We start from the raw sequence: 11,250 nt of genomic DNA, 5'->3' as shown, positions 1-11,250 counted from the left end.
CTTCCATTCTCACAGTGTGTTGTCCAATCAGTGCAGTGGTGACTTTTCAAATCCCTCTACTGATAATGCAGCACGATACCTCAATAGCTCTATGAGGTCGTGAAAAGACGTCTACGGGCGGCTTGCTCTTCAATTCGCCTGAGATCCGTTTTCGTAAATGCCCGTTACGATAATGTGGTAGCAGAGTGTCGAAGACCTGAAGTGTTGAGTAGCATGGGATTTGAGAGAACGCTGAGCAGCCTTTTCCTTGTCCATCGCACTTTCCTAAACCGCTACACCTGAACTGCAGATTCCATCCAGGTATGCCTTGTATCCTTTCGTTCGCTTTAACAAAGTTTTCAGCAGCTGTCTCTGCGTGCAGTTTTTGCAATAGCACCTTATTGATATTCGTTCAGAAAACACCATCACACCATGAACTTCACCCTCATTTTTTCCTTGCTCGTCATCTTCTTCTACGACGCGGTGCCAACCTTATCAAATGAGCAAGTCCAACCCGGTGTTTACATCGCTCCTGCGTTCCCTGTGAACATTAGCAAAGATCCATCGAGTTGGGCGCACAGCACTCCGCTTCTTGCAGGTACACGAACTCTTCTTACGCGGACTCACCGAAACCAACTTGAAGCTCGTGCGCCATCCGAGAGTAGCTTTTGGAGGGGGTGGCCAAACATCCAATACGTCTTTGCTTTGTGTGATTCGCTTCTCATTTCACCGCGCTAGAGTTAACACTGACAGTGGCGATTCATATACAAGCACGGGCTTTGATACGACCGGGACTCAACCCAGTCTGACAAACCCATTGGGCAATCCGACCTATCCAGGGAAAACTTCGTCCGATGGACCGAATTATATTGACTTTTTGACCACCACTTACAATCAAAGTGTTGTGCAAACCTACAATTTCGGGTTCGGTGGCGCACTGATCGATAATACTATCGTTCAATCGCCATTTGGTGCTATACCAAGCTTGGTTGATCAGGTCAAGTCGGAATTCCAAGCCAAGTATGTTGGAGCCCCTCTATTTCCCTGGGCATCGAACAATGCGCTCTTCACTCTGTTCTTTGGAATCAATGACGCCATTTATACGTACTCGAGACCAAACAATGACTCCTTACAATACGCCCAAATCAAATCTTATGAAAACATACTAAATCAGGTATGTTCACTGTGACCACCGGAGTCGAGCCTTTTATAGACAATGCTTTAGCTGTACCAGGATGGGGCTCGAAATTTCGTCATTCTCAATATCCCGCCGGTGGATAGGACGCCTATGGCATCAGTGGCAGGCGCCTTCCTGATAGAATCGCAAGCAAATTGGATCGGAAGGTTTCTCTTCCGTTTGAATCAGCTCGTGATAAATTTCGTCCGTCGCCACCCCGATGCCACTGCCTTTCAATTCGACACAAATTACCTTTTCTCGCTTGTGCTCGACAATCCCTCCCGATTTCCAGAAACGGCTGGCTACCATAACACTACTAAATATTGTCCGGCATATCAACAGTAAGTCTTTGCCCTGTACCCAAAGTTACGACGTTCTTGTACTCAATGCTTCTAGCGGCACTACCAGCATGACGGCTTTCGACCCTACCTGCGGAATCCCAGTCAACGAGTACTTCTGGCTGAATGACTTACATCCTACCTATCCTATGCACAATTTCATGGCATCCCAACTCAGTAAGCTTCTTACGTCGCCAATCTCATAAGGAATGTATTACAAAATCGCAGAATGAATCTTGTACAGAGCTGGCTTATAAACCTAGCATATCAATGCGAGCAAGAACTACCAAGCAAATGTTTGTTAGCGGGCTACCTTCAAAGGAAACGGCTCATCAAGGCTTGCAGCGCTTCGGCCTGAGCGAGATTGAATGGTGTTTGTTGAGCATGATTTACTAGCGCATTGTGCTCTGTATGCTTCAAGCAGAACATAGATTTGTGAGACTTGCGGTGATAAATGAATACCGAGAATGGATAGCGTAGGTAGTATGAGTATTTGATACTTATTAACATTGCGTATTGCCTTTTGCTCTTTCAGACAAGTAGAAACGTAGATGGCCGTCCTAAGCTCTTTACTCTGAGAAGACGATCGAGTGCTCCACCATCCGTGCCCGGCGAACGAGACTTGGGCCGCGAGCCTACCAGGCATGATATTTCCTACACAACTGCAAGCGTTGATCTTTCCAAGCCTCCAATTTGCCCCGATGGCAAATTTCGATCCCAACGCAATCTTGCGCGGGGCACAATTGACTGTAGTAGGCGGTTCGCCTTCGCAAGATCCCTCCTCAGCAAGCTCTGCTGAAACAACCAACAGCAGTTCGTGCTCTTCAGAACCCTGAGCTTTTTAAAGCTGAGGTCTATCGCCATGCCGCCATGGCAGTTGCGGCTGGGATAGCCATTAGAATACTAATTGCTGTTCCCGTATGTGCTTGGTGAAGGATCTGAAATCTAGCGAGAAGGCAGCGACTAAAGCGCCGTATCATAGATCCTTGCCGTCAAAACAACATTATGGTCTTCCTCCTTCGTCTTCGACTTCGATTCTGTTACTTGGGATGATAAGCTCGTGGGTGGTATGGACTTTATTGCCAACTCGGTGCTCCAAGCCCCCATGTTCTTGATGAGCCTTATGCGCTACATTACGCCGACTTTGGATCACATGTACATGTCACGGCTGCCATGGTTACTTCTTTTCAGCTGACACTTCCGGCAAGGTTCATGGACTCTTTGAAATGGGTGGACAAGACGTACTATCAAAAGCACAAGTCCGACGATCCCTCAACTCTACGAGCTACTTATTACACCGAACTGCAGATGTACCAGGCGCACGGCGACACAAGCAAGCATAAGAAACCTTGGGACGCAGTGACTGCATTCTTGGTACGCTTTGGAAGAAGAGCCGCGATCTCATTGACAATCTATGCGCTCTCCTATCTGCCTGTGGTAGGACGGTTCGTCCTCCCTGCTGCTAGCTTCTACACTTTCAATAACGTGGTCGGGCCAATACCTGCGACGGTCATTTTTGGCAGTGGCATTTTCTTACCAAGAAGATACCTCGTCAAATTTTTGACGAGTTTCTTTTCGTCGCGGAGTTTGATGCGCGAGTTGGTATGTAGGACCCACAAGGGAGAAAGCAGGATGCTGATAGCTCAACAGCTGGAACCCTATTTCTCTCGAATTCGCTTTTCTGGAGAACAAAAGAAGCGCTGGTTCCGTGATCGCGAGGGCGTCCTTTTTGGTTTTGGCGTTGGCTTCTACATCTTCTTGAAGATTCCTCTTCTAGGCGTGCTCATTTATGGCATCGCTGAGGCATCCACGGCATACCTCATCACCAAGATTACAGATCCTCCGCCTCCGCCAGCATATGCAGAGAAGTTCGCTGAAAGCCAAGTGACATGGGAAAACAAACAAGAGTTTTTACGACTACCCTTGGGCAATCTGGATGCCAGCAACGTCGATACTTCCGAGAAAAAGCAGGATCCCATTGATACCGCCGGAGCAGGCGCGAAGAAATTCTCCTGAGTAAGACTGTGCCCAAAAGACTGACGAGATGAGGCTAGGGTTTTTCAAAAGAGGGATTGGAAAGCCCATCCGGTACTCAATCGTGCGAGTATACGAATTTGAATACTTAGAGCGAGCGCTCCAAGAGGCCAGTGATTGGCCAATTGATGTGAATATCTTATCAGCGTTCAGTTGCCCGAACAAGCATGTCTACATCATCCACCAGAGCAAAGGTCTCTTGGTCCGCGGGGTCTTCAGTAGCCTTCCGCTGCCCCGCATTACCACTTGCTGCTGCAGCTGCTTGTATTTACTGAGTCCTGTCGCATTCTTCTTCGTGCTTCTCTACCTTGTTAACTGCTCCTGCTCAATTTTGCTTTTGCTCAACCTGACCATTACACAAACTATCAACCCTTGAAAGGAAAACCAGGATTCTCCTTCCAAAATCATCATGGGTCTCTCTGAGATTCGGACTGCTATCAAAGTAGACCTGAAGAAGCCAGCAGATCAGCAAGCAGGCCTACACGTGGGTCCTCAATCAGAGCATGGAGAAGCTCAATGCTGATGCCTGCTCAGAACAGATGGCACCCTGACGGCACGCTTGAGGCGCACTTTATCCCTCTACCCCTGAATATACTGCTAACGTCTTAGGCAGTTCCTTTCGCGGCCAAGATACAAAGTGGTGAAGTCGTCAAGATCGAATGCGTCGATTGGGTAAGTGAAACCTTTGAGCATGTCGCCTCGGACGCCCCAAATGTGCTGCTTGGCACGTCGTTACCACCCGGCTAGAGGAGCAGCTCTGACACGAAGATCTCATTAGACAGGAGGCCAGATCAAGAATGATGATAGCGCGGACGACGTGAAGAACGTTGATCTGACCAAAGTGCATTACCTCACCGGCCCGTTCGAGATTGAAGGCGCAGAGCCAGGCGACGTTTTGATAGTCGAGATTCAAGACGTGCAGCCCTTCCAAGATCAACCCTGGGGCTTTACTGGCGTCTTTGATAAGGACAACGGCGGAGGGTTTTTAGATGAGCTCTACCCGAACGCGTATGCCCCTGCTCTTTCTACTTCTAGGTTACTCTCTCTCCTTTCCGCTCGGTCACTGATTCCATCCTTTCCCCTGAGAACAGTGCGAAGGCCATATGGGACTTCGAAGGGATATACTGTCAATCTCGACACATTCCCGGCGTGCGCTTTCCGGGGCTAATTCACCCGGGCATCCTCGGCTGTGCCCCTTCCCCTGAGATACTCAAGACTTGGAACGACCGCGAGGCGAATTTGATCAATACCACCGAATTAAAGCGCATCGTTGCACAACCTCCACAACCACAGAATGTCCACGCTGGCTCCGCCACAGGTGAGCTGAAAGATAAGGTTGGCCAGGAAGGGGCACGCACGATTCCTGGCAGACCAGAACACGGTGGGAATTGCGACATTAAGAACTTGTCTCGCGGCTCAAAGACGTACCTTCCTGTCCACGTGCCAGGGGCTAAATTCAGTGTGGGAGATCTGCATTTTAGTCAAGGGGACGGTGAGATAAGTTTCTGCGGGGCGATTGAGATGGCTGGAGTGATTACTGTCAAGCTCACGCTTATGAAGAATGGGATGCGGGATCTAGAAATGAAGAGTCCAATCTTCATTCCTGGTCCAGTCGAGCCAAATTTTGGGCCAGGTAGGTATATTACATTTGAGGGATTCAGCGTGGATGAGAATGGGAAGCAGCATTATTTGGATGCTACAGTGGCATACAGACAGGCGACACTAAGATGTATGGAGTATTTGAAGCGATTCGGGTACAGCGATTATCAGGTATATCTGATGTTGAGCTGCGCGCCGATTCAGGGCCATGTTGGAGGGCTGGTTGATGTAAGACGCCGACAGAACAACGTCATGTTATCTGGCCTGCGAAAGTTGTAGCTGACGCTTGAACAGATCCCAAATGCGTGCATGACCTTAGGGCTGCCAATGGATATCTTTGATGTCGACATTTCACCGCTAGGGCCAGCGAAGAAGACAGATAGGGGCGCTTGTGCAGTTGCGAGCAAGTGATGATGCTTTGGATCAGAGGCGAAGTTGTAGATATCTGAATCCTTGGAATATATGGCTGTAAGATTAATTGTTTGAGACTTAGAGTCTTCACTTCGGTCTCAGCCAGCAAGTCCTCCCCCTCGAGCATGCTTCTTGGCTCTTTGGTTCCTTCGGTTGTGATTAGCCCTTGAACCCTTGTTGACATTCTTCTGCTGCGTGGCCATCTTGCTGACGGGGCCTCTTGTGGCTTCCGTCATGTTCGCGTCCTTCGGTCCCACTCCACGACTGCTGTCATGGCCATCAGCTCTGACTGGTGTGTTTCCTCTGATTCCCTCCGCAAAATCGCTATCCTCAATCTCTTCATCGTTAAATTGAGCCTTCCAGGAAGTGCTACTTAATTCGGGCTGCTTGAAGCCTTCATTTGTCTCGTGCATCCTCTCCAAACGTTGCAATTGCTTAGGATCTCTGCTCATCATGATAGCCCAGCCTTCGATAGCTTCGTCCGTCATACCGGTCTCAGTCTTCATCGCTAGCCGCGTCTTGCTTCGCCTAGTCTCCTGGTCCCTCTTGAAGGCCGTTGGATGCGTCTTGTAAGCCTTGAAAAGGACTGCTTGATTTGTCTCCTGTCTAATGTCCGCATCAGAATCCGTAAATGTCGTATCTATAGTGCCTCCAACGTCAGCTACATCATAAGTGTCGTCTCGTTCGTCATCGTCCGAATCAAACGTGGCCAGAGCCGAGAGGATGGCAGCTTTATGGCTAGCTGGCTTCCGAATATCAAGCAATTTATCTGCCGTAAGATCGGCATTCCTTCGACCGAGGTGTAACTGGGAGGCGTCAATGGTAAGCCGGTCAAAGTCATCATCTTCGTGTATGTTCCGCCGAGATGGGAGAGACGGTGGCGTAGAAGTAGAAACATGATTTGACAGGGGTGCTTCTTCGAGGTCCGTGGGAAGAGATAAACTGTCGGCAAACACCTCTTGCTTATCTGCGCTTTGAAGGTAGGAAGGAAGTCTATCATCAAGAAGGTGAGCCGTAACTTGCTCAACGTCATTGTTGTATTCGTCGAGCAGCTTCACAATGAAGCCAGAACCAAGCTCGGGAAACAGATCTTGTATTTGAGAGATTATGCTCAACTTGTGGGCATGTACTAGGCTGCCGGGACGATCAGTGTCTGCGGATAGCACTCTATCTTTACCCTTGTCTATTTTACTTCTATTCAGTCTGCGAGGCTTGTGCCCAACGGCTGGTATGTATGATGCAAACACGTCAAGCAACGGTCGAGCTCGGAGGGTCTCAGCACCCCTTTCGTTTACATAGCGTTTGAAGTACACCTGGAAAGGGGTATCACCAACTACATCCTTCATGAGGGTGGTTGCTTGTATGTTGTAAAGATGATCGAAAAGAACAGAAGATTTAGATTCCTCCAGAGTCATAAGATCTGCCAACAAGCAGTACATTAAGACCACCAGCTTCTTTCGGAAGGCAGCTGATGTGAAAGTCTCATACGCTTGAGATAAAGCGTCAACAAGGTCTGATCCGATCAATAAATATTCACCAAATGGTCGAACAGATTTGACCAGCGCCAAAGTGTTTTCAAGCAATTCGGCCAACTGCGGAGACTCTTTTCCAGTTTCAAGTAGCGAAGTGATTAAGGCCCTAGACTGAAAGATGTTCTTCCTACTGGCCAGTTCTTGCTTTTTCCAGACGTCTTCAAGCAATCTATTCATTACATGACTTCTGCAGTAAAGGAGGGATAGACGAGCGAGGAATGAGAAATCAAGTAGCTGCTCAGGTGGTGGCTTCAGACTTGCAAATATTCTGTGAATTATTGAGAAGCATTGTCTTTTTAGGCTAACAATGCCTGCACTCGGAGGTGCTGCACGGCCTCCTAAAGAAGAGTTTCTCACGTAGGATATCAAGAATTGAAAGATAGACTCTTCTTGCACAAAATTGGTGAAATCTTTGTAGCTCAGCGATAGAAGCCTTCGTGTCAAGATAAGCCACGAATCAACGAAAGCAGACCATTCCTGTGGTGGAACATGCTCCCTGACGCTAAGCGGAGGATATGGAGCAAGCAATATTGAAGCCATCCTTGCCCTCTCGATGTTTGACAACGTCGTCACTAATCACAGCACCACTCGAACGGACTCAGGATGTCTTTGAGACGATCGGCTAGAATTAAAGGATTGAATCTTTTTCTGGTGCACATGAGATGACTAAGATTTCTGCAAGTGAAAGCCGGGTAACCTAAATGCCCAAGGGATTACGGAAAAAAGGGGCACTTTAGATACCAGAAGTAAGTATCATTTTACAGGCTATGCGACTCGTGACATGATCCACCCGTCAACATCGATCTCTCGAAGTCAGAGGACCTTGCTCAATCTTTTTCAGATGGCTGATGTTGGGACCAAGCGATGCATTTCCGCAAGAATGGTGTCGCCTGCCTGCGAAAGTAGCATACTCGCTTGGTCAGACGTGGCTTCGTCGCTATGCAAATGCTCGAGATGCAGGTCGATGACTTGTATCTCATGTTCTATGTACATCAAATGCTTTTCGTTCTCCAGACCCTCTCCGACCATTGATATTTTTCGTTCTGATTTGGCACATTCAATAAGTAAGAGTGGTGTCATTTGATGCGCCATAGACGAGACTTCCAGTCTGCTCAATTCCACGTGGCTTCTCCATTTTCACTATCTTGATCATCAAACCTGCTGATGGCCCGGCTTTGACCTGTCCAAGGGTTCGCCCGTCAGAATTCTTAAAATCGCTACAAACAAATACGAGGTTTGAGGCAGCCATCTGAATGTACGACCAAGAGGTCTTGATTGGCCCTGACTGCGTTAAGCTTAGTTGTATGGCACATCGGCCACTCTGAATTTGGCTGTTGGAAAACTCAACTGAGCCGAAGTCTTTGATCTCCGGATCTGGTTCGATATCGTTTATGGCGGAAAGGCAGTCGTACATGCTCGGGCTGCTGGATCTATTGACGGGCCAGCATCTGAAGAGTGGATGTATTTCACCGAGACTGTCGTCCGTAGCATTGCTCGCTTGAGCAGATGCCAATATCGAGGCTGCTAATACTGAGAGAAGCAGTGAGAAATGCATGTTGAACAATCTGCGATCCGATAATTGAAAACTCAACGTAGAAAACCTTTGGTTCGATGGTTGACTTATGCTCTGTGGTCTTGCATTCGACTTCATAGTAAAGTTCCCTTGTCTGCGAAGAAGTGGTGTTGCTAATCGCGAGGCGCTTAAGCGGAGAGACAGTTGGTATTTCGCCTTGCCTGCTATACTTCGTTGCACTTGTCCACCCGTCCCTTTAAATACTATAATGTCTTAATTTGATCCACGGTCTGCTGCGCTTTTGAAGACAAGATCAGGGCGCAGCACGTATGCGATAGGTAACTAGGACTCTCCTAATCGTCATTGTTGGTATAAAGATGCATGGGCATTGAGTGTGGGAACGCTTGGGAGACACAGGTGATGTTTTCGTTCACGGATACCGCAATTCAACATAGAAGCTTTGCGTGTCGAACTGCTTCCTGAACCAACTCATTTCAAAGTAAACAGACACATGTGGAAGTCTTACACTGCAACGTTGGTTTTCGCAGTTACGCGGCCGCCTTTTGCGAGTGTCTGAAAATTATTGATCAATTGAGAATCCACAGAAGGCATACTCTGCAAAGCTATACGTCTGTCTCCATCGTGAATTGCTTAGAAGGATGCTGTCACGGCACTGAGCGGGCAAGAGATCAAGTACCTCAGTAGAATTTAGAAAACAAATCAGGGGTTTGCGCCAGTCCCTTCATTCTCCTCCGATAATTTGATCTTCTCGTATTCATTGAAAGCAAAGACCGTCTGGAGAATTCAAGAATCGAAATCTGCGGTCCGACATCTTGGGGTTACTGCTTTGGAGTACCGCCCACTGAATAGATCTTCGACGTGGTAAGAAAACTTACATCAGCTATGAAGCCGCTCCTCGTTTGGAACCAGAAGGGTTCATTCTTACTCCTGCTGGTTCAATGGCAAAGCAAGCTCACCTTGCCTTGACCTGCCACCAGAACCTGCAGTGAGGTCTAATCCCGAGTACGGCAGCAGCAGCTGCTGAGATCTGTTACCCGATTGCAGCCTCAAAGTATGACCGAACAAAGATCTCGTGCAATGCCCTTAGACTAAATCTAGGCTATTACCCGATAATATCGAAGGATCATGCTTTCGGCCTGATCAATGTTCTTGGTTCACCGACTGAAGGGCACAAGCGACAGAGTCGGGAAACCATTCCCATGGAGGACTGATACTGACGAGCAGATCCCTGCGTATTCCTCATCCCGAGCCGGATCCCGGATCGACCGAGTCACTTCACATCCTTGACATCCCACTTCCTTCCGCCCACATTCTCTAGGGCTGCATGGATTGGAAACGAATAGAAAAGCCCCAGGGGTATAATGGGAACATCCTGCGTCTTGCAGAGTGTCCTTAACTACTGATACCCCGCCAGTAGTGCTTGAGTGTAAGGCTTCATTCTAACAGTGTCGAATCTGAACCTCCGCAAAAAGAATGGCTCCCGAAGGCCCCGCCAGGAAAAGACCGAGTACGCTTTGAGAACCCTCCCTTTCGTTGCAACGACTAAAGATGGCAGGGACTCAATCTTGTCCACCCCCAGAGCTCCCAAGGCTCGTCGCAGAGCAGCACCATCCGATTCCTTCTACGGACAAGGACACTCCAAGACTCATCGTCGTCCTTTCCAATGCAAGCCTCGAGACCTACAAAGCATCTCATGGGGGAAGATCGGGAAACGCCAGGGACGAGAAATTCTCGCTCCTCAATAGTGATGAACATATCGGGATCATGCGAAAGATGAATCGGGACATCAGCGAAGCTAGGCCAGACATCACCCATCAGGTTTGATTCTCCTCTGATCCCATCCTAGCCGCAAGGAATTGTGAAGCTGAACCAGCGCACAGTGCCTGCTCACGCTGCTTGATTCGCCTGTGAACAAGGCGGGCAAACTCCAGATTTACATCCATACCGCAAAAGGTGTTCTGATAGAGGTCAATCCCACTGTTCGCATACCTCGTACTTTCAAGCGGTTCGCTGGGCTTATGGTCCAATTACTTCACAAGCTTTCGATACGATCGCTGAACTCTCAAGAAAAGCTACTCAAAGTCATAAAGAACCCAATTACCGATCATCTGCCGCCAAATTGCAGGAAAGTGACTTTGAGCTTCGATTCCGAAGTAGTCCGCACCAAAGACTATGTCGCAAGCCTCAGCCCGAGCGAAAGCGTTTGTGTCTTTGTTGGGGCAATGGCCAAGGGCAAGGACGACTTTGGTGACGAGTTCAAGGATGACACGATCAGCATCAGCAACTACAGTCTGAGTGCCAGCGTCGCCTGCAGCAGGTTCTGCAATGCCGTCGAAGACGTGTGGGACATCATTTAGTCCATGAGCTGGATCGATGATTTGTGCAGGTAATTTTGCCTCGCATTTATTCTGCAGCTTGCGGTATGGCTGTTCCCAAGCCTGGCGTACTCTCTCCGTCGCTGAAAGGGCAGCCTTCATGACAACGTGATTAAAGTCGGTTCTGAATCACTAATGATTCACGGGGAGAATTGAGTCTCACCCAGCTTTGGCCCTAGATCGAGCTTCAACATACGCTCAACGTGCTACGAGGTACTCATGAAGCAATCAACTCGCTTCACATTCGATATTCGTATCTGCACAGCAGCAA

The 11,250-nt window shown here is 48.5% G+C and overlaps 4 protein-coding genes across 4 annotated transcripts; 3 read left to right on the top strand and 1 right to left on the bottom strand.

Annotated features, from left to right (window-relative positions):
* Nucleotides 1-411: 411 nt before the first annotated feature.
* KY384_006012 (uncharacterized protein) lies at nt 412-3,510 on the top strand (the record flags this gene model as incomplete). Its single annotated transcript, XM_044814509.1, is given in 5 exon segments — nt 412-522; nt 539-1,153; nt 1,205-1,497; nt 1,553-1,671; nt 2,552-3,510. The coding sequence occupies 5 exon segments, from the start codon at nt 412-414 to the stop codon at nt 3,508-3,510; spliced, it is 2,097 nt and encodes a 698-aa protein (XP_044668659.1).
* Nucleotides 3,511-3,937: 427 nt separating this feature from the next.
* KY384_006011 (uncharacterized protein) lies at nt 3,938-5,538 on the top strand (the record flags this gene model as incomplete). The annotated part of the gene is made up of 6 exons (XM_044814508.1): nt 3,938-4,012; nt 4,063-4,081; nt 4,142-4,200; nt 4,307-4,536; nt 4,620-5,355; nt 5,422-5,538. 6 exons carry the CDS (start codon nt 3,938-3,940, stop codon nt 5,536-5,538), a joined length of 1,236 nt encoding a protein of 411 aa, XP_044668658.1.
* A 98-nt stretch (nt 5,539-5,636) lies between these two features.
* On the bottom strand, nt 5,637-7,610 carry KY384_006010 (uncharacterized protein; the record flags this gene model as incomplete). The annotated part of the gene is made up of 2 exons (XM_044814507.1): nt 5,637-7,319; nt 7,428-7,610. 2 exons carry the CDS (start codon nt 7,608-7,610, stop codon nt 5,637-5,639), a joined length of 1,866 nt encoding a protein of 621 aa, XP_044668657.1.
* A 2,542-nt stretch (nt 7,611-10,152) lies between these two features.
* Nucleotides 10,153-10,961, top strand: EMG1 (18S rRNA pseudouridine methyltransferase; the record flags this gene model as incomplete). Its single annotated transcript, XM_044814506.1, has 2 exons — nt 10,153-10,422; nt 10,485-10,961. The coding sequence occupies 2 exons, from the start codon at nt 10,153-10,155 to the stop codon at nt 10,959-10,961; spliced, it is 747 nt and encodes a 248-aa protein (XP_044668656.1).
* Between the last annotated feature and the right edge of the window lie 289 nt (nt 10,962-11,250).

Source organism: Bacidia gigantensis, assembly GCF_019456465.1.
Source record: "Bacidia gigantensis strain McMullin 20006 chromosome Unknown contig_246, whole genome shotgun sequence".
Taxonomy (NCBI): Eukaryota; Fungi; Ascomycota; class Lecanoromycetes; order Lecanorales; family Ramalinaceae; genus Bacidia; species Bacidia gigantensis.
Note: the sequence above shows the minus strand (reverse complement) of the source record. Positions and strands in the feature narration are given on the sequence as shown.